The sequence below is a fragment of the Stenella coeruleoalba genome (genome assembly GCF_951394435.1).
Source record: "Stenella coeruleoalba genome assembly, chromosome: 19".
Taxonomy (NCBI): Eukaryota; Metazoa; Chordata; class Mammalia; order Artiodactyla; family Delphinidae; genus Stenella; species Stenella coeruleoalba.
The window spans coordinates 49,482,152-49,508,218 of NC_137165.1; the positions used below are offsets into that span (position 1 = coordinate 49,482,152).

A 26,067-nucleotide genomic window follows, 5' to 3' on the forward strand; every position below is an offset into this window, starting at 1 on the left:
GGAGAACCCATCCTGGGCCAGTGAGAGCTTCTCCCTGTGTCCGGCATACGCAATGAGCCCTGACCAGGCTCTGATGGCTGTCCCAGCTCCCGCCCACCCACTCCCCCAGCCTCCAGTGACCGTGGAGGTCCTGGCTGTGCAGCTCAGACCGACAACTTGCCTGCCTCATGTGTTGTGGCCGCTGCCGGCTGGGCTGGGAACTTAGGTGTCTCCCTGCCAGCAGCACCACCATCTGGCTGTGGGTGCCGGGCTGCCCCAGACACCTTGGCGCTCTTGGCTCGCGACAGCTTCTTCCGGATGCGACCCCCTGGGGTGGCCTCCTTCCGCCGGAAGGGGCTGAGGCTGGTGGGCAGCCCCTTGCTCTTGACCTTCGGCTTCAGCTGGGCCACCTTGTGGGCCACTGCAGATGCCAGGTCGCCCTGACCGCTGCTCTTCTTGCACCGAACCTTCTCCTGTAGTAAACGGGCAGGTGGAGGCTGCAGTCACCGGGTCCCCCGCCCTGAGCCACGGCCCTGCGGCCTTCGGCCTCCCCTCTGCCAGCGCTGGGCCTGGAAGGTGACACTTCGCTGGCCTTGCCCTCCAAAATGCCCGAGAGGGAATCTGGCCCCGGGGCACAGGGCCTGCCCACTGGAGCCTAAGCTTGTGCCTGTCCTGTCCCCCATGGCACAGCCTCCCCGGACGGCCCAGCCTACTCAGCTTGGCGGAGGGTGGCCAAGGGCCCAGGTGTGTGTCATGTCCTAGAGAGAGGGACCAGCCTCCTGCTCCGGGAGGGACAGGCAAAGTGACAACAGACTCAGACCCACCTCTCACCTGTCCCTCCCAGGACCCTAGAATAGGTGAGGGGTGGGAGGCACCCACTGTACTGAGAAGGAATGGGGTGCTGGCACCCCTGGGGAAGCCTGTCCCAAGGGAGGGGCAGTGCCCTCGGTCCACCCACTACACCAGGTATGCACCTGACATGGTGGACATCGTGAGCCCTCCCTCCTGTGACCTGTGATGACTGTGTGTTGCTTTCCTCCCGCTGGAGTGAGCAGAGGAGAGCGAGGGGTCGTGGAGCATAACCAGCCCGGGTCACACCTGCAGCCTCACAGGCTCGCCTCTGTGTGACGCACACGAAGCTCGCCGGACCTTGTCTGCTCATCTGAGCAGTGGGGCCCCAGCCGGATGGTGACACGGGGCAGGGCGGGGTGGCAGTGTTTGGCCTGGGGCTGGTCTACCGCCTGCCCCCTGTCCTGTCCATCTGACATCCTGCCCCCGGGCTTGAGGGTGAGGCTGCTGTGGGACTCACCGCAGATGCGGGTTGCAGGCCCACGTAGGTGCCCTTCTCCAGCCGGCCTCGCTTCTTCGAGGGCTCATCATCGCCGCCCCGCAGCTCGGTGCACAGCAGGCTCAGGCTGGACCGCACTGCCCTGGGAGCACGGGGGGCGCGGGTCACACCTGCGCACCTGGGCCTTGTCCCCGAGACAGTCCCTGTGGCAGCAGCCAGGGCACCGCGGTGGGTCGTGTGGTGCAGCTGCATGTCTGGGAGACCCACTTGCCCCTGTAAGGGCCCTGCTTCTTTCCTGGCCAAGGCTGTGCCCCTGGGCCAGTCTCCTCTAAGCACACAGAGCTGCTGGGAGGCCAGGGGGGCCAAGCCAGTGCTGAGCCCCCCGGCCCCCGCTACCTAGCTAGCCCCCTCTGCCCACTGACTGGGGAGGGGCAGCCCACTGCTTGGGGGCCAGGGCTCTGTGGCCAGCTGGGCCACTGTGTGACCTGGGCTGTGGCCTCAGTCTATCTACCTGGAAAATGGGGATGCTTTAAATTGTGCCTCTGTGCAAGGCTGGGGTGGGATCATGCTGGCCTTTGCACTCACTGAGGTCACTGAGTGAGTGCAAAGGCCAGCAGCTACCTCAGTTAGGAACAAAAAGGGCATCAGGAGAGGCCCCTGAGAAAGGGATCCACCCCGAGCATCTTTGCCACCGCCAGGAAGAGGATGTGGGGGACAGCGGCCAGAGAAACTCGTGCCCAGGCTCTGCCTCCTAGCCCCCAGGGACCCCCAGTGCTGGGCTCAGACCCCTCAGAGCTTTGTCCCCTGCCCTCAATTCTCCGTCTCAAAGGAGAAACTCTGCACCACCCCCCCCCCCCAGCTCCCAGATGGGGCCCTGGAAGCTGCTGACTCTGAGCCTGTTTCCCTGTGTCCCACAGGTGTGAGGCTGGGAGCTTGGCTGCCGGTCCTTTGCCAGACAGGGGCTGGGGGCTAGGCCTCTCACCTACTCCCTCCCTTACCCACATAGCATTAATGAAAATGAGTCACAGATGGAGGCTGAGGGCCCTGGCCCGGCCCTGGCCTTGTGCGGCCAGACGTCAACTTTTACCTTCCTGCCCAGAGAGGCCAGGCAGGAAGCCGGCCCGGAACCATGCTTGGCCCCCAGGCCTCGGCCCTCCCACTTCCTGCCTGGGTCCAACTGTCAGCAGCTACTGAAGGGCAGGGGCCCCCCAGAGGGATGGAGAGTGGGCAGGAGCCTGAGATGGGGAGAGGGCGGGAGGGAACCCCGATCCTTAGGAAGGGAGGGCCCTGGCCTTGGCTTCCTTCCTCGTCCAGCCAGGGCCTGTTTTCTCAGGTCAGTGGAGAAAGTGGCCACAATGCAAGCACCAGGATGGGGCTTCCAGGGTCAGGCAGGGGCTTGGCGCCAGGCGGGCTCGAGCAAAGCATGGGGCAGCTTCGCCAGGGGCTCCCCAACAGGGCCCCCTGCCAGGCCCTGGTCTTAGCCAGCAGCCCCTACAGTTCTGGCTGGTCCTCAAAGGGAGGCCCCTGGAGCCCCCGCCGGGTGACACCTGGGCAGGGCGGAGGGACAGCCTGGGGAGGCCCCCCAGCCATATGGTGCATCCCCTCCCCGTCCGCAGCAGCCTACGCGAACTCCCCTCCCTGTAACCTTCTCCGCGTTTGCTAATGTTTTGTGACATAAAGCCCTGAGATTAATTTTTTGCCTCTGTCTTAATTGAAGGAACCATTTAGTGCCGATTTAACTATTATTACCAAATCATCAGGATTGATGCAGTGCGCACACGCCGCGCCAATCGTATTTGGAGGAGCTCGAGGATTTATGCAAATGGGCCTGCCGGGAGAGGCAATTTGTAGCCGAGAAGGACAATTATACCAGGCCCGGGAGTGCGCCAATGACTGCGCCGGGCGGGTAATGGATAATAACCGCGCGCCGGCAGCCGTGCGCAGCACCGCAGCGTGACCAACGACTCTATACGGTGCAGATAAAGAGGCTTTTACGCAACGCCGCCTCGCACTCGTGGGGCCGGGCTGGGGCCGGGGCCTGGCAGGAGGGACGCCACGGCCCCAGCCGGCCACGGCCAGGTGCGTGGAGCTGGTGCGGCCATGCCCCAGGCCCAGGGGGAGGGGCTTGTCTGCTACGGGCTCAGTGCCCCAGACGCTCCCCACCGCGGCTGGTCCGGGGTTCTGGATCTTCAGGAGAAGCTGTGACGGAGGCCCAGCGGCCACGGAAGCCAGAGAGGAGCCCAGTCCCCACTGCCCGGGCCTCAAGGGCACCTGGGCCAGCCCAGCGCCACTGAGTAACCTCCGGCCCCACGCACCCCACGGGGCCCATGCATGCAAGACTCACTTGACTTTCTTGCCTTCGCTGGGTCGCAGGGCAGGCAGCAAGCTGGAGTATTTGCGCTTCCGTGGCCGGCCGGGGCCTCGCCTGGCAGGGCTCCGCGAGCTCTCGTCTCTCCTGGGAGCCACAGGAGGGGTGGTCAGAGGCTGACGCCTGTCCTGGCTCCCTGACAGGGGTCCAGGAGAGGGCAATACCCTTGGGGGCTGTGGCGGGGGGCGGGCCCTCCCAAGATTTGGCGGGAGCCTGGTCCCCAAACGGAGGGCAAGGCTGAGCCAGCGTCCCCGCTGCCCCCACCATCCCTGCTTCCCAGTTTCAGCCGTCCTGCACACTCCAGTCAGGTGAGCTCCCCGCACTGCTACGGCAACTTTAGGGGCTCCCTCCGCCCTCCCACACCCCAATCCTGCCCCGGCCTCCCAGCCCCCTCTCAGATACCACTATTCTCACCCTTTGCCCCCCTATCATGAGGACCGGCCTCTGCCTCGCACCAGTCTCTGTTGGGTGGTCCTTCCACCCCTCCACTCTCCCTTGGTTTCTCCACTGAGTGAACGCCTCAACCTTCCACTACCTCTGGGGACCCTCCCAGGCCCCCACTTCTGGCCCAACTCATCCCAGCATACACAGGTTGACCTCTTCCCACAAGGCGGTGGCCCTGGGCTGGGCTGTGCCCACATCTGCCCCAGTGCCTGAACTGGGGGTGTCTCCACAAGCCACGCTCCAGCCCTCCCCACCCCACTGCCAGCCTGGGCCATACTCATGGTCATGCCTGCGCTGCAGCCGGGCCAGCTCCCGCTGCTTCTCCTTGTAGCGCCTCTGCAACTCCGCCAGCTGCACGCGCATCTCTACCTCCTGTGTGTCCAGACGGTCGATGGCAGCCTTCAGTGGGCATACCTAGTAGGCAGGGGCACAGGGGCCCGTGAGCCCAGCTAGGGGACCAAGATGGGGTGGGTAGGTGGCCAGCCTGGGCACTCGAGGCCTCCCCCAGGTCACGGCACTGGGCAATGGGGGCGACCAGGGCCCCCCACTCACAGGCTTGGTCTTGGGGGTCCAGGTGTCCTTGCGCTGCAGGATCTGCATGCGGGGGGTGAGCGTGGGAGCCCTGCAGGAGTCGGCAGTGGAGGGCGGGGCCAAGGAGGCGGGGCTTTCCAGGCCAGCAGCCTCTACCAGGGACCAGGCTGAGGCCAGCGTGGCCAGGCGCTGCAGGTTGAAGGCTAGCACATTCTCCTCCTCTGCAGGGGACATGAGGGTCAGTGTGTGTGCAGGAGGCTCCTGATGTCAGCCTGCATCTCAGCACAGCCCAGACTACTCCCTCCTACCCCACGTACCCACCCCCACCCCCAGACGCCCGGAGGCAGCCGCACTCCCTGAGACGCGCAGTGAGGCGGCCTGGAACAATGAGATGGGCACCTAACACTCGCCTCTGCTCTGGGTGGGAGAGATGTCACCCTTGGTTACTGTGGGCCAGGCCGGCTGGGATGGCACAAGTCCTCAGGACAGTGCCCACACCATTCAGGCACGTGGCTTGCTATGCTCGTAACAGAAACTGCCTCGCATTTTTGCCCTCTTCCAGATCCATGAAAACCCGGAGAGTCAGCCCTGGTGGGTGGGGAGGGATGGCCCAGTGCAGGGTCAGAGCCGAGCCAGTGGAGGGCAGTGTCCATCCAGGGGACAGGCCTGGAGTGGAGACTTGGGACTGAGCGCAACCACGGGGAGAGGGTGGTGGCAGAAATGGGGGTTGGGCATGCACAGGTGGGCTGATCCTACGAGGCGTTACAGCTGGGGAAGGAATCAGCCAGGATGAGCCCTGTGGGGTCAGACAGGGTGCCTAGAGCTGGAGGTGTCAGTGGGCAGTCGTGATTTCTAGAACACACAGCCAGCTCTGCCCTCTGAGAAGGCCTGAGAGCAGCAACACCCCAGTAGCAACGAGCACACCTAGCACCCTGAACTTGGCTTCTAAAATTCTCTGAGGAAGCGAACTGGGCTCCTTGGAGAAATGGCTGATTCCAGGGACTGGGACGTTCGGGGTGAGCTGGGAACACAGGAAGTTCTCAGAGGATGATCCAGCTGAAGGGGCCAAATCTGAGATAATTCAATCACCAAAATTAAATAGTGACAGTGACAAATTATAACGGATTGAAGCGAATAAAACTCCACAAGTCACACTGATATAGATAAATGAATCCAATGTTTGAAGGGGAAGGGGATATCACACCATTTCAAAGTCCCTCCCCACGAAATACTTAGTAACTACAAAAGGGGAAGTGCCCAGCCATAGCCTTGATGGAGTTATCACCGTGACCCACCCTCAGTAATGGGACAAAGCACAGGTGGACACCGGAAGTTCAACCCTCTGTACGCAGTGCTGGGTCAAGGCCAGAGGTGGGTTGCTGGGTCAAAGGTGCCCTGGGAAGGTGGGGGAGGCGCTGAGGGGGCTTTCTCCTCCCACCTCCAGCTGGGGCAGGGATATCTGCAAGCCCCATTTCAGCTAAAAGTTCCACAGGGTCTCCTCATCTCTTGGGGTCCCTGTGACTGCTAGGAAGCCCCTCTGTTCCTCCCTGAAGCCCCCCCACCCCGGCCCCCACTCCTCAGGCTAAGCCTGCTGAGACTGCAAAGTCCTGCAGGGTGAGCTCTGCGAGGGGATGGTGGGCTCGGGGAGATGGCGGGGGTGGTGGTGCTGCTGGGCTCTTCTCTGGCCTCCAAACAACCGGCCTTGCTCTCCATTTCAGGGAGCTGTGCGGCAGACAATAACAGCCCCACCCCCAAGCCTCGGGGGTCTATAATCCCTGTCCCGGAAGAGATGTAGGGCTGGGCTGTCCAGGCAGATTGAGGGCTCCACAGGCACAGAAGAGGGCCAAGGCTTGGACTTCCCCCAACCAGCCAGGCCGGTAGAAGCTGTTGGGGCCAGGAGAAGGTGGGAGGAGGGGTGCAGGTCAGCAGGGAAGTTCAAAAGGGGGGTCTGGGATCTTGACTCACCTAAACCAGGTGGGTCACTCAGGAACAAGGGGCAACCATACTCCGGAAGGGACAGGGCCTGGCCTTCCCAAAATTCCAGGGTGGATGGGAAGCCCAGTGGGCACCATGCCCCCCAGTGGCCCCTCCAAATGCAGAGTGGAGCATTTTGGGTGTCTTGGGGATGGGCCCTTGCAGGCAGGCCCCAGCATCCACGCCAGCCAAGTGAACGGCCAGAGAAGTGTCCGACTCCCTCCCACCCCAGGGCTCCATCTGGGGCCTGAGTCCCTGCCCCCCGCGATGGCGGTCCGCGGGCTGGGCAGCCTGCCCACTGAGCTCCCTAGACTTGAGCCCAGGTGGGGGATAAGCCAGGGTCCTGCGGCCAAGTCCTACTGGTGCGGGGTGTGAGGGCTCTGGACGCCCACATCAGTGAGGGTGGGGCTGGCCCCAGCCTGGGAGCAAAGAGCCCGGGACCTGAATACCAGCTCCACTCAGCCCGGCTATGGGAGTTGGGGGCCATGTCACCTTTCAGAACCTGGTTACCTCCTCACCCCCACTTCTCAGGGGCCGCCACCTGGCCTTTCACCAGCTCTGCCTGGCCTGGGAGGTACTTCAGGGGGTCTCCTCTGGGAGGAGGGGGCAGGAGGCCCCGATGTCCCTCTGGATCTCTACCCCTCCCTCTCCCCTCTGTACCCTGGCCCGTTCCCGGCATGGTCTTCTCCCGCCTCCTCTGTCTGTGAGTCCTGCCTTTTGCTCAGAAAATGAACTGATTTCCTAAGTAATTTCAGGCAAAGCAGTCACTGAGCTTGTAGGGAACGGCTCTAGAGCTGAGAGGCTGCGCAGACGGGCCAAGTAACTGGGACAGGGGGAGGGTGGGGGCCTGGGAGCAGCAGGAGGGGAGGGTGAAGGCCTGAGGGCTCCAAGAGGGGAGGGCGGGGGTTTTGGGAGAAACAGGAGGGGAGAGGAGGGTTTGGAGGTTCCAGAAGGGAAGGGTTGGGTGGAGACCCAGCAGTGGCAGCAGGGCCTGGCCTGGGCTGGCAGCTGCAATACCCACAATGGGACACACGTGGTCTACACGTGAGCATCCATTCAATGAACGGGCACGGGTCCAGCAGGCATTCACGTGCACAGACCGGTGGCCACACACATGGCGCCCGGCAGCCTGCTCGGTGCACCCGCACGCCAGCCACACTTGCTCGGTGGCTCTGGGCAGCAAGGCCCTGACTGGGGCAGCCCCGCCTCACGCTACAGCTCCAGGCGAGGCCCTCCCAGAGTTCCTGACCGGCAAGGGCCCCCCGGCTTACTCTCTTCAGCACAGTGGTGGCCCCTCTGGTCAGACAAGAGAGGAGTGACACAGAGACCTTCAGGGAAATTAACTTTACAAGAACCTTCCCGTAGCTCCATGCAGCACAAGAGGTGCTGGTGGCTGGCAGTGGGCAGTGGAGAGCTTCACGCGGTGGGAAAACGAGTGGGCCAGCTGAGGACTTTGTTGGGTTCTTTCTATAAGTATCAACGGGGCACAAAGCCTGGCTGGGGGTGCTCCCCTCACCGCCTGAGGGGTTCCGGCAGGGAGCGCCTGGGAGGGGTCCCTGTGGGGGACCTAAGTGCTAGAGAGGCCTAAGCAAACACCTGGCCCTTGGGCTCTGGTCCGAGTCAGGGCGGCACCAGCCCTGGGCTGGCACCCTGGGGACCTTGGGCAGGGCGCAGGGAGCCCAGGAGCATCTTGTCCCACAGGTCAGCCCCAAGGCCTAGTGAGGCTGAGGGGGACGTGGGGGGTGCCACCTCCCTGGGGCCTGGGAGGCGAGGTTGCCACGTCCTGAGCTGGGCCCCGTGCAGGCTAGGTTCGGAAGCTGCAGAACCCAAGGAAGTGAAAGCTTATAGCGAGAGCACCGTCTTTCCTACCCGCTTCCTGGCTGTGAGGCCGTAGTTTAGTGACCTGACCCCCCCACCCCCACCCCTGTGGGCCTTGGCATCCTTGTGTGTAAACTGGAGACACCCTCAAGCCCCTTCAGGGCATCGTGAATACACACAGCCACCTTTCTGACACCATCGTCAGGGTGCAGGCCTGGCCCTGAGGCCCTACCCCATGGCTCACCCTGCAGCCAGGGCTGGGGGTAACACCGTGTGGGCACACCTGCCTGGTTTCCTGACAAGGGGCCACATTGTGGGGACAACGGAGCAGGGCTGAAGGCCACTGGCCGGCTGACCCTGAGCCTATGCCCAAAGGTCCAGCTCCTGGGGCTCCGGAGGGATGGGGCTTACCTTGTAGGTCTGGCTCAGTCCTCTGCTGCTGGATTTCCAGGTCGGCCAGCTCGCTGAGCAGGGCAATGCCATGAATCCCTGAGCTACGGGGCAGGGGAGCTGTGCTGGGTGGCCCAGGGACAGTGCGGGGCTGAGGGTCCAGTGGGCTGACAGCGGGCAGATCCCCCAGGTTGATGGTGGCTGCCACCAGGGCGTCCAGACCCGGCAGCTCCCTGGGCGGCTGGCTGTTTTCGGGAGTCAGCCCCCAGTCCTCCTCCTCCTCCTCCTCCAGCTCGGCCTCCTTGAACTTGGCCGCCTCCTCCGCCTCTGCTTCTGCAGGGGCCTGCTGCTCGCCCGGCGTGGCCTGATCCGGGGCACCCAGGCTCCTTGCCGGCTGCTCTGTGGCCTGGGGGCTGGCCCCCAGTGAGGGCCCCTGCTCTCCCTCCTCCCGTCCCTCCTCTGTGGTCCTCTCCTCTTGGGCCCCTCCCTGAGTAGAATCAGCCTGGCCAGTGGCCTCAGGTCCCCCTCCCTCGAGGAGGGCCCCACACCGCAGTTCTCGCAGCCCCTCCAGTGGGCTGGGGTCCGCTGCCTTCCCCGGGGGTCCCCGCTCGGCAGGGTTGGGGTGTGCGGCAAGGTCCTGGGTGGCCTCCCTGGCCCCTGAGGGCAGCCCAGGCTCCTCCAGGTTCTGGGGGCTGTGTGGGCCCAGCTCCCCGGGTGGGAACGTCCTGGCCAGCTCAGGCTGGGCCCCCGGCGGGGCGGTTTGCATAGTTTCGGGGTCCGAGAGGTCAGATGAGTGCACAATGCGGGGCAGGGAGAAGCCCGAGCCCGCCGCAGGGCACGTGTATCCGGGAGGCAGGTCTGCAAAAGAGGGCGCTGTCAGGAGAGAGCAGCTGGGGGTGAGGGTGACCTCAAACACCTCAGACCCACACCTGACGGGGAGGATCCCCAGCCAACCCTCTGCCTGTGAAATGTGTGAGGCAGGAATGGGGACGTGGTATGTTGAGGGGGGCAGCAGGGGAGCACCGGGTGCAGGAGGGGAAGCCCCCAGGCCCTCCTCCTTGGCCAGGACAGCTGTGTGCTCCCCAGCTCGAGCCACTGCCTCGTGCGGGGGTGGGGCGGGGGTGGGGGGGGTCCATGGCGGTCCCTGGAGGCCATCTCTGGTCTGTGTGGTGTGGCTAACCAGAAAAGGGGGATTTTAAAACAAGACACTTGAATCAGGGCTTTCCCTGAACCAGAACGAGCTGGCAGCCTGTCGGAGGCATTATGCCCCATTAACTACAATAAAAGAAAAAAAAAAAGGAAAAAAACTCTGAAAAAAAAAACCCAACAACCTCGGATGGCTTCAGCCTCCTTCTTGTGGAACTGGGACGAATTTTATGTTCGCCACACGGGCTTCCCGTGTACACACTCAGCCTAATTGAGAGAGAATCAAATAGCTGTGGAGGAGCTGCGGGGCGGAGGGTGGGAGGGCAGCTGCAGAGGCCGAGGCTGGGCCTGGACCCTCCACCATAGGCTGCCTCTCCTTGCCTTGGGCCCAAGTGGTGGCATTTCGGGCCCTGACAGTGAGGATGAGCTCCCTTGCCCAGCTTCGTGCCTGCTGCCCTGTGGTCCTGCCACTGTCCCCGGCAGGCCAGGCGCTTCCTTATCCACAAGGCTCCAGTGCCAGCCGGCTGGGCCTGACCTTCATCCTGCCCCATCTGCCAGGGGCGGGGGCCCTGAGTGCCTCCCCTGTGGGTCCCCCAGTAGGACTGTGGAGAAGAAGGAAGAGAAAGAGCAGAGGGACAGGCGACCTTGCCCCAGGCCCTACTGGGGGGACTGGGTCTGTGAGGACACCCTTGAAGGTGCTAAGCCAGGCAGCCCTGCCCACCAGACAAGTGACAGGCCTGAGTGGAGGGGGGCAGGCCAAGGCCAGCCCAGTGCCGCCCGCTCTCACCTGGTTCCAACGTGTTGAGGTCGGCTCCGGGCCGCTGGCCCTCCCCACTCTTCTCCTCGGCGCTGGGCAGCTTGGAGCCTGGCCCGGGGCTGCCGGTGGGGCAGACGGATAAAGTGCACGGGGCGCCAGGATGCGGCGGTGGTGTAGGGCAGCTGGCGGCGGGGGGCTTCGGGGCGGGAGAGTGGCAGCAGGGTGACAGCTTGGCAGGGCCTGCGGTGGCGGGTGAGGGGGTGCCCTTGGCCGTGGGGGTTAAGGCAACTGGCTTGTGGGTGGACTTCAAGGCCTTCTCCTGGGCGGGCTCCTCCAGCTCCAGGTGGCGGTCCTCAGGCTTCTGCTGTTGGGTTGGGGCAGAGGCTCAGCCCGGTTGGGCCCCCTGCTCAGGGCATCACATCAGCGTGGGGCAGGGGTGGGGGGAGTGTGCAGTGGGGACTCCTGGGCCAGGCCAGGTTGCAGCAGAGAGGCAGCCAGCAGTGTCCTGGGTCCCAGCTGGGTGTGGCCGAGGGGGCAGGTACCTGGAACTGGGTGGCCCGCTGCTGCTCCAGAGCCTGAGCGGCCCGCTGCTGCTGCTGCTGCAGGGCGTAGAGCTCCTGCTGCCGTAGGAACTGGGACCGCGAGTAGACAGGGAGCTGGCCTGGGTGCTGCATGTGGGAGGCAGGGCCCCGGCCCCCGTACATGGGGGGCCACAGTGAAGCCTGGTCCATGACATCAGCTGTGGGCCGGGCCAAAGGGCTCGTCAGCCCCCGGCGGCGACAGAGCGCCGGGCTGCATCCCAGCCACCGAGCTGGCCTCTGCCAGCCCTCACCTCCCGCTCGACCGCCTCGCACCTGCCTCCCGGGCTCTGGCCGGGTGCCTGACTCCCTGTCCCTTCCCCTACCCCCGTGGGGGGCTGCTCCCTTCCTCAGACCCACTTCTGACAGCCGCACACGCGAATAGCCTGGCCCGGGGGGCCCTTACCAAGCGCATGGGGGGCGGCGTGGGGCGTGGGCTCAGGAGGCAGGATGACGAGCTGTGTGGGGGCATCCTGGGAGAGGGGGAAGACGGGGGGCATGGAGCCAGGCACGGACGCAGGGAAGCCGGGGGGCAGGTTCTGGTGCAGGGCAGGGTGCCCGAGGCCTGGGGAGACAGGGCACTGAGGTCAGGCAGTGCGGGGCAGGAAGCAGGGCTCCAGGCTGAGGGCTGTCAGCCCCAGGCCAGCAATGGCCACCACGCCCGGCCAGGACTCTTGTCCTGCCCCATGCACCCCTACCTGCCCTCAGAGCACTGACCGTAGGAATGTCCCCCCATCCACAGGGAGGGGCTGCGGGTGCGGGGCAGCCAGGGGGGGTGGGCAGGGTGGGGATGGGGGGCTGGGTCCCCGCCCAGCTGGCTGCTCTGCAGGGAGGAGCCCCCGGCGATCATGAGATGGGGGGCCAGGTCTCCAGGGCAGCCGCTTGACGGGTGGATCCGGGCGAACTCCACGAGGTCCTTGTTGTCCCTGTACGTCACGGGGGATGGGTGGGGGGCTCAGCACAGCTGCCATCCCTGGCCCAGCTCCTCCACCTCACCCCTCGGGGTCACGCTCAGCGCCAGAGGTATCTGTCCCAGCAGCAGTCCCCCAGCAGAAGGAGAATTAGCAGAGGAGGGAGGGGGAGTTAGCAGAACTCCCTCCAACAGCGACAGAAACCCCAGCAAAGCCTGGGGTGGGTGCACAGCTGTGCCTGAGACAGGCCACAAAACCTGACACAGCGGCCACTTAATCCCACACGGCAATATCGGGTGAGCCCAGAGGCACGGCCCGGACCCCACCCCGAAGGCTGCAGCCCGGTTCTTACTGCAGCAGCAGCTCACGGCCGGCGAGCCCCAAGCGGTCCTCGCACAGACGCACCCTTTCCTCCTCGGCCTCCAGGTCCAGAGCGTGGGCGGAGCGGGGCCCACCGCCAGCTGCACAGGTTAAAGATGGTAGAAAGGGGCGAGGGTTGGGGCGGCTGGGGAGCCAGCAGGAACCCTACTTCGAGCCAGGGGGGCCGATGAACTAAGAGAGGGTTTTCTGCCCCGTGGCCCTCGCAGGGAAGGGGCAGGGCAGGGCAGCCCTGGGAGGGCCTGGAGACATGGGGAGGTGATGGGCACAAAGGCCCAGGGCACAGCCCTGGGAGCCTCAGGTGCGTGGATGAGGGCAGGTCAGCAACACAGCCCCACGCCTCCCTCTCTGTGGAGGGGCCATACCTTTGAAGGCGGGGGCTGCCCGGCCCTGCCGCCCTGTGTTGGCACTGTAGGCTGACTCCGCCCGGCTCACCGTGTCCTTCTGCCGGGCCAAGGCCACCGCAATGCCCACAGGCGGCTGCCGCACCTCCCCATCGCCATGCGGAGCGTCGTGCTCTCGGCTTCGGGCACAGTCGGGCCTTTCCATGTCGCCGGGAGCCTGGCCCGTGCCCTTGGAGGCGGGGAACTTCCCGTCCTGCTGGGCACAGCTGGCCTTCAGGCCCCCCAGGCCCACGAAGGGCACCTTCTGGCCGACGACCAGTGCTTGGTTGCTGTACTTGAGCAGGTTCTTCATGGCCGAGACCTCGTCAGGCGGGGCGGGCAGGTCCTGAGGCAGGAGGGCGGCCTGCTGCAGGGTGCCGCCAAAGGGGTCCAAGTAGGCGCCAGCCTTGCACTCCTCGCTGATGGCCACGGTGGCCCCCTGGCCCGACTGGACACTCCAGGGGTGCGGGGGCGGCCCGCCGTAGCCCAGAGACGCCAGCTCCAGAGACTTGCGCTTGGCCTCAGCCCCGCTGCCCCCCGGCTCTACCTCGGGGGCCACCGACTGCTGCTGATGCCGGATACGAGCCACCTTCTGGGCCCCGGGGGCACCCACAGGGGTCTCCTTGCTGGCAGTCTTGTCTAAAGTGCAGCAGGCCTGGGTGACTTTCCCGCCCAACGGGTCCTGGTGACTTGGCCGGGCGCAGTCCTGTGAGGGGGCGGGTAACTCAAAGTAGCCGCTTTTGTCCAGACCTGCTTTGGGGAGCCCCGGGAAGGGGGCCTCGGGGCCTGCGCTGTCCAGGTACTCCAGGCCCTTCAGCCGGGGGTTGAGGGCCGCCTCGAAGCTCCCGGGCCGCCGCTCGCCCTTGCCCTCGGCCTTCAGGTGGGCATAGGAGACCCCATAAAGCGCAGCATGGTCAGGCACTGCAGCCCCATCCAGGTGCCGGTCCTTGCCCTCACCCGCCACGGCACAGGCCTCGGCCACCTGGAACGGGCGGCTCTTGTCGGCCAGGTGTCCCACGGAAGGCACGAAGGTGGGCCCGCTGGCCTTCGGGTCCCGGGGGACTTTGTCCTGCAGGGGGCAGAGCCCATCCGGGCCCCCATGCAGCTGCAGGCAGGGGAAGGAGCCGGCGGCCGTGCTGAGGGGTGGGGGCGGCCCGGCGGGCAGGCCAGACGGCACCGTGTAGGGCACGGCATGGTGCAGCAGCTGCCTCCGCTCCAGGCACTCGCCGAAGGCTGGCCCAGGCTCCACGGGGCCGGCTGCCTCCTTGGTGCAGCGTCCGGAGGCCGGCACGCCCACACCCGGCCGCCCCAGCACACCCCCCGCGCAGCTGGCCAGCGCGGACCTGCCCAGCTCACCGTCGAGCACCTTGGTGTTGAGAAGGCAGGAGGCCAGGTGTTTGGGGCGGCCCTCGCAGGCACCCCGGGCCACGCCACCCTCCTTGCAGTGCGAGTCCCCCGGTATGGGCAGCACCAGCTTGTGCCGCCCCCTGACGACGTCCTCCTCCACCGCCGGCCGCTCCTTGCCCTCGGCCGCCTTGCCGGCTTTCTCTTTGCCCATGAGGAAGCGGTCGAACTCCTTGGCGCCCTTCTGCAGGTGGCCGGCCTCGCCCCGGTCGCGGCTGCAGGAGCCGATGGGGTGGCCGGGGGCGGCCCGGGCCACGCTGGGGAAGTTGTGGTTGGCGGGCAGGAGCGTGGGCTGGGGCGGCAGGTTGCGCAGGTAGAAGTTATCTGTGTGCCGAGAGAGCTGAGGTCACCGGGAAGCCTGGGGCAGGGGCTGGAGGGCTCAGTGCCCCCAAGACACTGTGCCAGGTGCCTCCCCACTGCCAGCTGACACTGACCCACTGGCACTTTATGAGGAAGGTTTATAATTGTAAAATACACGTGATGTAAACATCACCACTTTAACCATTTTTAAGTGTGCCGTTCAGTGGTAATTAGTACACTCGTGTGATGCAGCCTTCACCACTGTCCATCTCCGGAATTCTTCATCTCCCAATCTGAAGCTCTGTCCCCATTAAACACTGACTCCCCATGCCCCAGAGCTTTTGACTTATGTTCAGCCCCTAGGAGATGGGAGCTGCAAAGAGCCCAGCCCCTGTGCCCGGCTGTACCCATGGAGATTAGTGAAGGGAAGGCAGGAGCGGGCGGCAGTGTGCCCTGACCAGAGCCAGGGGGTGAGGTCTGGGGCCACGGGCCTCTCCCCCAACCCCACACGATGCTGGGGGAGTGTAAACTGGTTGGGTCTCTACAAACAGCTGTCAGAACCTTAAAAGCTGCGGAGGCTGTGGGCTCACAGTTGGGGAATGGCTAAGTGCACAGCACACAGCTCAGGATGCCCAGCCACGTGGAGAGTTGCCTGAGAGACGCCCCTGTAAGCAGGACCGTGCACTGTGGACAGTAAAGTGGACAGCCTTTAGTAGCCCCCTGTAAGTGCTAAGACCCCCAGGAGGAAGTGAGGCCCAGGGCAGGTATGTGTCTGAGAATGGGCCGGGTGTGAAGGACCGGGCCCACCTACCTCCTGAATACCCTGGGAGGCCCCCAGCCAGGCTGGGGGCCTAGGATCATTTAAAGAAAGGAAAATGGTCCCAGATGGCCGTCCCCACCTAGTCCACTATGGGCTCTCAATGCCTCTACAGCTCTGGGCCCATCCAGCTTGGGTGGGTGGCAGGTGTACCCCAGCTCCCTGCGCTGGGCCACGGCTTGCTGTCCAGCATGGGCCCTCAACCTGGGGTGCCTTGCTCTCTACCTGGGTCCCCAGCCAGCCCTGGGGACACCCACAGCTCCCTAAGCCTGTCTCTGGGGACCCTGGAGGGCCAACCCCATCTACACCCAGCTGGCACCCTGGATGGCATGGAGCAGAGAGGGAACAAAAGAAACCTTCAGAACTTGTAAAACCGTCCTGAGTCATGTAAATTACTAGTCAATTTCCTGCTAATTAAAGCAAGGGGGAAGAGTGTAGCTAAAGCTAATTAGCTCAATTTCCAAAACCAAAGTGCTCTTGGGTGGGGCTCCTCCACAGCACTGTGAAAGCAGGAGGCCGCCAGCCAGTGAGTGCTCCTGGAAGCCGGGGGCCCACACCCTGGAGGGGGTCCCTAGCTGTGGGTCCGATTTCTGGGGCTGGGACCACCTGCTTGCTCCTGACAAGCACTGTCAGCAGCACACAAGCGGCTGATGTGGGAGTTTGAGGTGCTCAGCCTGACGCCTGCGGGGGGCTGTCCTCTGGGCAGCAGTGCACCTGGCCTCCAGCCCCGAGGAGACTTGGTTCCCTGGGAGCGTCCAGCGTCCATCCCTACCCTTGATGGGGCTGGGAGCTCTCCTGGCCCTGTCTGTAGGCGGGGTCTTACTTGCACCCATCAAAGCTGGCCAGCCCTGGGCTGGGCCAAGGCCTTCCCTAGCCCTGCCTGGACAAAGATGCAAGATGGGCTCCAGGACATAGACAAGCTGAGGTCACAGAGTGGGAGGCTGTGAGAAGGGGCTGGGGACGGCGGTGGAAGGGCAGGAGGGCTGGCCACAGGCCCGCCGCCAACCTGCCTCGCAGGGTCACCTCTCTGGGGTCCCCTTCCTTCTGTGAGACCCTTCAGGACTCTCTCCTGCTTAGCTGCTGCCACCTGAAGCCGACCCCCACTCAGAGCCCTGATCTTGGGGATCCTTGGGCTCCCCGGAGCTGCTTCTGTCCTTATCCACCCTCCTTACCCAGGTGGTCCCTCTCCTTGGCCTGGGTCAACCTCTTAACCTGCCCCTCTGGCACTGACCCCCCACCATGAATGTCCAGTCACCCCTGGGAAGGCAGGTCCCCCAGTCCCTCTGCAAGGAAGCTGAACTCACCCCTCCCCTCTGAACTGCTCCTCTGCAGGTGCGCCGCCCTCCTACAGCCTGGGCCATAAATGGGGGGTTATCTGGGAACCCCCTGACCCTCATGCCCATTTCAGGTCTCCCATGGGATCCCATGTCCCCATTCAAGTCCATTATTTGTCATCTAAACACAGTAACTAACCGAAAAATCTCTCTGCCCCAGCTTCTTGGGCACCACCCCCAGAAGATCTTTATAAAATGCAAATGAGACGTCACCCCACCAAGGAAAATCCTGCAGACAGGGCAGCAAGGCCTCATGCCACTCCCCACACCTGTCTCATCTCCAGGTGGCTACATCTCCCACGGGCTCCTTGAGGCTGGGCCTTTGCACGCAGACGTGTGAGTGTGTGTGTGCATGGCATGAGCATATGCCCTCTTCACGGAATGCCCTACTTTGCACGCAGACGTGAGTGTGTGTGTGCATGGCGTGAGCATGCCCTCTTCACGGAATGCCCTCCTTTGCACGCAGACGTGTGAGTGTGTGTGTGCATGGCGTGAGCATATGCCCTCTTCACGGAATGCCCTCCCCATGGCTCCACCAACCCCGCCTTCTCATCAGCAAAGCCTCAACCTCAGCATCCCCTCTCCAGCGACACCTCCTGCCAACAGGGTAGATGTTCCTCTGTCTGCTGGGGGCACGCTATTGCCCCCCTTCCCTGCTGCCGCCCGCCCCCCCCCGCCACCCGTCCCCTGCCCTGTCTTGACCTCAGGCCCAGGTGTGGGGTGGGTCCTGGGCCTCGTGTTGCCTAGCTTGGTGAGGCACTAAGTACAGGCTTCTGGGGGGCCTTCCCTACTCCCACCCGATGTCCCTGGGACCCCTGTTGGGGCGGGGCAGGGGGTGCTACAGCAAAAGGCCAGGTGCTGAGGGACCTGGGTGCCACCCCTCAGGGCCACGGTTGTTTGCGATGCTTCCATCTGAGCCACGAGAGCTCAGGGAGCTCGGCTGTGTTTTCAGCGAGCTCGCCTGACCCCGGCAGGTAACCTGCTGCTTGGCTGTGGTCCTGGGCCCTGCAGTTCAAAGTCTCCAGTGGCCTGAGAAGCAGGCCCACCCTCCTCCAGCCCCTATCCCTGCCGTGGCCTGAGACCTGGAGGTGAGGGTTCACCCAGGCTGGCCACGTTTACCTGGCACCCCAGAAGCCCCCAGCCCTGCCCTCCACCCCTCCAGGATGACCTGTGCCCCAGGCCCCACGCAATCCCTCACGGCCCCACACCAGCACTTGCCTTTTTGGGTTCCATAGAAACGATGTTGCCCATAGAGAACATTGCTGTTTCCATGGTGATCCAAGTGGCTCATGGGTAGGAAAGTAGATGCCAGACTCCCTGAAAATCTGGGGTACCCTGGAGCTAGAGAAGCAAGGAGACAGCTGTAGAGGCACCTCCAGGCCCCAGGCTCGCACCCGCCCTGACCCCAGGGAGGCGAGAAGCTGGCGGGTGGCCCGGGAGCGATGCCCCGTGGAGCCTGGTGCGTGCAGCCCGCCGGTGGGAAATCAACCCATCAATACATCATATTAACTCTGACTCGACTAATACCATCCCTCCGGTGTGGCACAAATTGAATTGCTGATGGGCTGGGGAGAGAGTGGAGGATGGAGGAGGGAGCCTTTGATTTCTCACCCAGCAGCACTTAGCAGTGCGGGAGCTTTGAGGCAGGGCAACAAAAGGGGCTCTGAAGAGCGTCCTGGGAGGAGGGAGACGCGGTGGTCACACACAGTGGACAGAGGCCCTTGCAGCCCTGGCTGAGCGTCTGGCCAGGAGGGGCAGGGCTGGACACGACCTGGGCCTGCACCACCCATAGCCTCCAGGTGAGCAAGCGGCTCTGGGGTCAGTGACCCACACCCCGGGGCTGACTTAGTTGGGTGTGACAGGCTTCTGCCTTGCTGGAGGCCGCAGGTATGGGGCTCTCCACCAGCCGGGCCTCCTCTGTGCTGTGAGATCTGCAAAAGGAGCTGGTGCCCAGCCGTGGCAGCATCGCCCCCAGGAGAGTTCCCTGCATTGGTCCCCAGCCTGAGACCCTCCCTGGAGCTTCCCAGTCAGGTCAAGCAGGCCCCTCTCTGTCCCTCTGAGGGGCCGGGACTTGTCCTCCTGGCCTGGCCCTGCCCAGCACAGGAACACCAGCCACACCCTGGACCTCGCTCTGGCCACCTGGGACACACACCCTGCCCCCCAGAAGGGATGAAGACAGACAGAACTAACACTTGGCCGGGGAGGCCCGTCTGGGCACTGGTGTCCTGGCCAGGCACATCCAGGGGAGGTGCGTCTGCTGGACGCCCGGAGCTACCAGCCACTTGGAATGCGGCTCCTCACAGCTGGTCCTTCCCCACCAGGCCCAGCAGTGAGGGGGCAGGGGTGGGTGGAGGGCCTGCAGCTGGGATGGCCGAGTTGGCTGGGCTGGGGTGGGCAGGACGCTGTCTTACTCCACAACGCATGCTTTGAGCTAATGCTCTGAACATTTTCCCCATGGAAAATGAGTTTGTCTTGGGGACCCCATGATTGTCCCAAGAGTGACCGGCTGCTGGGAGCGGCTTCCCACCTGACTTCTGGGGCTCCTGGGCTTTGACGAGGGAGTAGGAGTCACCGGGTCTCCCCAGGGCGCAGTGGCCTCAGGGACAGGGAGAGGGAGGGGCTGGAGCAGGGCCCTGAGGCAGCAGTCCCCGAGGGGAAGGCGCGGGTCGCAGGGCAAGTGTTTGAACAAGGTCATGACTGTGCCTTGAAACAAGGGAGCTGCGAGCCCCATGCCTGGGGAGCAGGGGTGCCAGCACCCCACTTAGTGCGTCGTGTTGAAGTCACGGACGAGTCTGAGTCAGGGAGTTCCGTGTGAACCTGCTCATTAACTGTTTTCCAAACTCCTTTTAGGACAGAAGCCCTTTGCCGTTTCAGTGGAACTCCTTGTGGCAACTCATGGCCGCACGCTCCGCTCCACTCCACAGAATACACGAGACAAACACCTTTCCAGAAGGGGAGGCTCAGAGCCATAGCACAGACCTCCAGGCCCCCAGGCCCTCAGAGGCCTGGAGGCCGGCCTGCCATGTTGCTGCAGCTGTTGAGATGGAGAGTGAAGGCCGGCTCTGTCTCAGCGCTGGGGGCATCTGTGGGGGCATGGGGGGCAGCCCTGGAGCTCACCGTGAGCGTGGGGGGCCCAGAGGCCCCTTGGCAGGTCTGAGGCTGAGGGGGAGCTATGCCAGCGTGGGTGGGGCTGTGGAACCCAGCTCAGAGGGAGGGATGGACAAGGAGCCCCAGGAGTACCACTCAGAATGGGAAATGGGCAGGCATCCAACAGGGACACTCTGGGATGCCCCAGGATCAAGGCCCCCAGTCCAAATGGCGCACCCTGCACCCTGCTCCTGGCAGCCCCCTCGGCAGTAGCCACCGTTCAGCCCTAATGACGCAGTGTCACGTTCTCTAGCCCAGGGGATCTGAGGTCAAGCTCTGGAACGCTATCCCCAAGGGGTGCTCCACGCAGAACACGGCCCGTGCCAGCCCCATTCGGAGGCTCTCCACCAGCGTGCACGTTGTGAAAGCTCTGAGAAGTCCCAAGACGTCTCCCCACTGGGGGTTCACATCCCAGGCCCATCTGAGGACGCAGGGAAGGTGCCCACCGCCCCCCAGGCCTGTCCCCCTGCAGCCCCCTCCTGCGAGGGCACGGCTGAGTTCGGAGAGCGTGGCCAACTGGCCTGGTTTGTGTGCAGAGACACATCTGGAGCAGATGTTCCCTAGATTAAACGCAGCTCCTGGAAGACTTGACAAAAGCAGAGAGCCGGACGGGGGTGGGGCGGGCCGGGGCAGGGGGGCAGAGGCCTGTGTGTGTAGTATGGGGAGCGGTTAAACCACCACAGCTGTCCTCCTTTAATTGGCTGCTGTTAAATGTTTTACGGGGCCTCGTTTTGGTAAACAGAAGTCTGTAAATTCCTCCTTCCCAGACGCCGTTTCCCAGGCACAGACCCCCATGACCCCTCGGGAGGTCTGGGCCTCCCGCCCACCCGCCCTCCGGGGAGCAGGCATTCAGCTGGCCAAGTGGTGGGCTCCTTCCTGCCGCACCCTTTGGGGGCAGTGGGAGGGCGATGGCCATGCACGTCCTTCCACTTCTGACCCTGAGATGGTGGCCAGGGATGAGGGGACAGAAATCTACCAGGGGCCCTTCCCCCATCTCCAGCCTGCCTGAAGCCCCACCCTCTGGGACCCCAGAAGGGGAATTAAGGTTCAGGGAGGAAGGAGGGAGCAGCTGGGGGAGACGGAAGAAGAAGCAGAGGGGGTATGGGCCAGGGCTGAGTGGGGTGGCCGGGGCGAGTGTGAGGAAAGAGGCCCGGACGGGTGGGTATCTGGGGTGGGGGGCAGCGAGGGAGGAAGGGGAGAAGTCCTTCCAGCCCAGCCACAGAAAGGACCCTTTCTTTTCCCAACAAGACTGTACTCTCTGAACTGAAGAAGAAAATAAAAAATGATTTTCATGAATCAGAGCAGCTGTTCTGAAACCAGAAGCCAGGGCCGCTGCGTCCAGCCTGGGAGAAGGGGCTTCTGCAGAGGAGAACGTGGTGGTAGTGCAGGGCTCTCGAGGGGGCTCAGGGAGCAGCGGACGGGTGTCAGAGTTCCTCTACCCAGTACTCTTTCAGGGGTGGTGTGGTCCAGAACCCCGTCATTCCCAGGCCCTCACACCCCTTGAGGTCGGGCTACTGTGATCACCCCAACTGACACGCGAGCCCACGCTGTATCCCTGGGCCCTGCTGCCCTCGGAGCCCTGGAGGCCCCTGGTGAGCTCCGGGGAGAGGCCCTGGGCCTCAGGGAACACCTCACTGAGGATGCCCCCCATCCTGGCCCCACGCTCTGAGTCGCCAGGAGGCAACCCAATCCTGTGACATAAGTGGCAACGGAGGACAAAAGGTTGACGCCATCAGCACCTAATGAGGTGCAGTGAAGTGGAAGCAGTCTTGAACGGGGCAGGGGCAGCACAGACCAGGTCCTTGGGCCGCTGGGACGCCCCGGCACCCCGCCCCCAGCATCCCCTATGGTGGGAGTGCTCCTGGCCAGGTCCTGGGGGAGGGGTGCATGGCCAGCCAACAGAGGACCAGAATCCCCGGAGCGGGGTGGGGGTCAGGGGTCCTCCCACCACAGGGTCCCTCGAGATCCCCACCCCCAGGCCCACAGAGCTCAGTGCAGACACTGAAGGCTTAGCAAACTCTTCCAGGGGCCTGACGCACAGGGCTCTGATCACCCCCATGCTACCAGGGTCCTGCCCCAGCTCCCTGTACGCACACCCACGAGGGCAAGGCCTTCTGCAACGGATGCCCCCTGCCCCCCATGCTACCTTGACAAAGGCATTGCCACCTCTCTGGAGGCTCAAGTTGCTAGAAAGTTCTCCCCACCACTGAGCCCTGAGTTAAGGCCAGGGGCTGCCAGCAGGGTTCTGGCATCAGGTCCCAAGGGCAGCTGCCCACAACATGACTGGCTGAGCCCCCAACCCCTGGGACCAGGAACCATCCTTTTACATAGCCAGCCATTCTGGGCAGGCTCTGGGAAACCTGGATCGGACCATCTCAACTACCCATCTCCTCTGGGTCGGGGCCACCCTCCAGGGCTCAGCAGAGGCTAAAGTCCCTCTGGATAGAGCCCCACCAGACCACGCCATCCCTGCACCCATGTCCTGCCAGCCCTGAGAGATCCCATCCTTTCTCGACCCACAGCAATCCCTGCAGACACCTAGGCAAACCACCCTTGCTCCTGGGGTCCTGCACACTCCTGTCATTTTGAATTCTGCCACACGTGCCAGGCTAGGGGTCCCAACCCAATGCCCAACACTAACTGGGTGCTGGCTCTCTCCCATGTGACACCCCTTTCACTCAGGGTGCCAATGGGTTTCGACTGTGGTGCGTAAGACTACTAAACGATAGTGACCACCCAGAATGCTGGATTAAGAAGGATTCTGAGGCTGCATCCACATGCAGTTTAGAAAGTGCTGCGATTGACTAATAATGTCTGCCCTGGGTACAGGAGGGGCATTGGCAACAAGTTGGGAGGACGCTTGCCACCACCCCTGCTCTAGTATCTGAAGTGGGTAACCTTGCAACAGCCCCCTCCCCATGTCCTCCCTCTTCCTTGCCAAACACTCCGGCTTCTGTCCATAAGCCCTCTCAGGTTTACAGTGGTCAGAACCCATGGGTGTCCAGGCCGTGCATCAAAGTGCAGCTCCCAGGACCAACCACCCTGGGCTTTGCTGGGAGGAGCCTAGCGAGACCCCTTCTGGGGCTGAAGGTGGCTTTGGAAGCTGGGCCCCTCAGGGAGTGGCCAGGCCTCAGCCTCTCACAGTTGGGGGCTGGGGTGGGGGCCCGAGGGCGGCACAGGATGATTCCTGTTCCACTCCATCCCATCAGAGTTGGCCCACCACGCACGCACACTGACCCCCAGTCACCCCAGGTTTGGGCCTGGCAGCCTCGGTCTGTTCCCAGGCCGGGAGGAGTGGCTCAGAGCCGGGGGAAGGTGCCAGGCTGCCGCGGGCACCTCTGGAACAAAAGCAGCGGGCAGCTAGCCCAGGAGCCAGGCGGTTGTGGACAGTCCTGGGCTCCTGGCACGTGCTGCGCAGGGAGGAGCTGGGCTCAGGCCGCACAGAGCAGAGATGCAGGGCTCGGCAACAGTCCCTGCAAGGGAGCAAGGCCTGCGGGCTGGGGAGGGTTGGGTCCCAGGGCTCGCTGCAGGACTAAAGATGGAGAAGATAACAGAATCTCAGAGCTTGGAGCTGGGAACAAGCTGGCACGACCTCCCAAACCCTCACGAACACCCCATCCGGCAGCTCTGACTGCCAGGGAGCTCAGCTGGAGGGAACCCTTGCACCGCCCCTGCCCAGGCCTCCTGCACCCGGCTCCGCACGCTGCCTTCTTGCACACTCCAAGCCTCGTCTCCCCCCGCCACCACCCCGGGGTGTCTAAGACACGGGGCGTGGGGCCACAGGAACAATGCAAGCCAGCCCCACACCCGGATGTGACACCAGGCCTCTCCCCAGCCCTGTCAGGCCCAGGGCTGCCCACACACACCCCTGCTGCAATGTCAGCGCAGGAAGGCACCACGGCCCCCGGCCCAGCAGTGGACAGTTGCTACAGGGGACCTGCAAGGACAGAGGGGTCCCCAGAGGCTGAGACCCTGATGAGGAGGCGGGCTGACGCAAGGCCAAGTGAGGGGCCAAGGTCACAGGGAGGGCTGGCCCAAGAAGGCTCTGGAGGGGGTCAGAGGTCCAGACGGGACAGGCCTCCTTCTGACTAAGATGAAGCTGGCGGGAGAGGGCCTGTCTGGCAGGGCAGCCCTGATCCCCACATCTGGATCTGGGTAGCTCGGGCCCTTCCCCCATGCTGTCCAAGATCTCAGAGGAGCCAGCTGCTCCCACTGACCCAGCTCCTCGCCTCCAGCATGGGCAGGGCCAGGTGGGCAGAGTGAGGGGTGCCGCTGAGACGTGGGGGCATCTTCACTGGGCGGGGGGCAGGGATCGTCAGCGGTCCTGTGGGGGCCGATTCAGAGGCCATTTTGGCCACCAAGAAAACTGAGGCCAGGAGAAGGGGTTGGAGCTGCCAGGGTCTGGGGGAAAAGGACCAGGTCCAGGGCAGGGACCTGCCTCAGAGAAGGGCTGGTGGAGGGCTCGTCTAGACGGTGTCACCACACACAGATGGTGACACTGGCTGGGACCTTTGTCCCTCACACAGACATGCTCCCAGAAGCCCTGGTGAGCCCTGAAGCCTCAGAGGGGACAGAGGGGGACAGAGGGACAGCTGACAGGGCTCAGGGAAGCTGGGGCGCCGGGAACGGCAGGGGGTGCCCAGTGGCCCTTTGGTGCAGCCCCTGCCCCCACGGGAGGTCAGCCCAGCCTTGGATGGAGAAGTGGCTGCCGGGGTGGGTGCGGCTCTGCCAACAGGTCGGGCAGGCTAACGGGCAGCGCTGGCACAGGTGCCTGCTGCCTCTCGAGGCTCCCCCTCCAGGTGGCACAAGAGACCATAAGCAGCCCAGGCTGTGGGAGCACAGCAGCTCCGGCCCCCACCCCTCCCCAGCTGAACCCCCAGGAACAGAATCCCCTTTCATGGCCCTGCGGGTGGTCCCACCAGGCCGCCGGGGGTGGGGTAGGGAGGGAGGGGGCCAGGCTTGCTGACAATAGGACCAGCTGTGCTGCACCCCACCCCCGCTAGGACCCACCCAGGACAGGCTGGCTGGACACTGGTTCACCCCTGCCTTGGGCCAGTTCCGCCGCCCACCCCACCCCAGGCCCCAGAAGGGAAAGTCTAGTCTCTGGCAGGACCCCTCACTTGGGTGAACCTGGGGGGCCAGGAGGCCCGAGGGCTGCACAGACGAGCTCTGCCCCAGGCCAGATGTTCCTGGGCGGCTCCTCCAGCTCCGGGGTGCTTCTCCTGCACCCCAGCTGCTCCACCAGGGAACCAGGAAGCTCTGGCCCCTGCTCTAGCAGTTGTCCCACAGATGGTGGACTGGGTCCACCCACGGAGAGCTGGGGGGCCCTGCCTGGAGTGGAAAGGCGCCTGGGCCCATACCCCTCCTGGCCCACGCTGACAATCCCCGAGCCCATCCTGGCCTCCTTGCCCTTAAGCTAAGAACCCCTTCAAGGGCCTAGCCCTGACCAGCCCCAGGCTGGGGAGGGGGCGGCAAGCAGGCTTTGCCAGGCACCTGTCTTCCCACCCATCCCGGGGGTGGTGAAAGGATGAGGGTGAGGTCAGACCTCTGAGCAGCCCGCCCAGGCAGCCCACCGTGCCTGCCGGCCCCCGCTCTCCAGCCATGTCGCGTGCCCCCCGCCCACCTCTCCCCCCTTTCCCCTGAACACACACGGCAGAGAAACAGGCCCCGGCACGCAGGGAGCCAGCTGGCACCCAGTCAAACTAGCAGCCCGGCAAGCTGCCAGGGCAGCCCGCCAGCAAGCACTGCCACTCGGCCCCGCCCGCCGGCCTCTACGCCGGGAGCTCACAGCGAGGCAGCCACACCACGTGGCCTGTCGGAGCGAGGCTGCAGAGGGCGGAGGGCAGGGGAACCCCGTAGGAAGGGGATCCCAGGCTGGGCAGCCTACCCGGAGGCAGAGAAGGGGGGAGTGTGAGGGGGAGACCGAGGCACAGGCCTGGGAGGTGGTGTGGTCCCCAGGACAGATGCACTAGCTACCTCAGGTGGGACCCGGCAGGTTGGGGTGCTCTCCCTAGGGGCTGCTGCTCTCCCACACTCATCTTTAGCCCCGGATGGGCCCTGCTCCCCACCCACCCCGTGTTCCAGAGGCTGTGTTGAGGTGGGAGGCTCGGAGGCCCCATC

At 64.3% G+C, this 26,067-nt stretch overlaps 1 protein-coding gene across 1 annotated transcript in view; it reads right to left on the reverse strand.

Moving 5' to 3' along the window:
- Nucleotides 1-26,067, reverse strand: part of BAHCC1 (BAH domain and coiled-coil containing 1) — a 54,688-nt gene that overhangs the window by 6,561 nt on the left and 22,060 nt on the right. The window contains exons 3-15 of the mRNA XM_079903663.1: nucleotides 18,007-18,141; nucleotides 12,928-14,673; nucleotides 12,537-12,645; nucleotides 11,991-12,199; nucleotides 11,680-11,838; nucleotides 11,238-11,434; nucleotides 10,726-11,059; nucleotides 8,814-9,650; nucleotides 4,632-4,831; nucleotides 4,357-4,493; nucleotides 3,612-3,722; nucleotides 1,289-1,409; nucleotides 157-452 (exon numbers count right to left, since the gene is read on the reverse strand). Coding sequence (XP_079759789.1) covers nucleotides 157-452; nucleotides 1,289-1,409; nucleotides 3,612-3,722; nucleotides 4,357-4,493; nucleotides 4,632-4,831; nucleotides 8,814-9,650; nucleotides 10,726-11,059; nucleotides 11,238-11,434; nucleotides 11,680-11,838; nucleotides 11,991-12,199; nucleotides 12,537-12,645; nucleotides 12,928-14,673; nucleotides 18,007-18,141 — 4,591 coding nt within the window. The remainder of the gene's footprint in view (nucleotides 1-156; nucleotides 453-1,288; nucleotides 1,410-3,611; nucleotides 3,723-4,356; nucleotides 4,494-4,631; nucleotides 4,832-8,813; nucleotides 9,651-10,725; nucleotides 11,060-11,237; nucleotides 11,435-11,679; nucleotides 11,839-11,990; nucleotides 12,200-12,536; nucleotides 12,646-12,927; nucleotides 14,674-18,006; nucleotides 18,142-26,067) is intronic.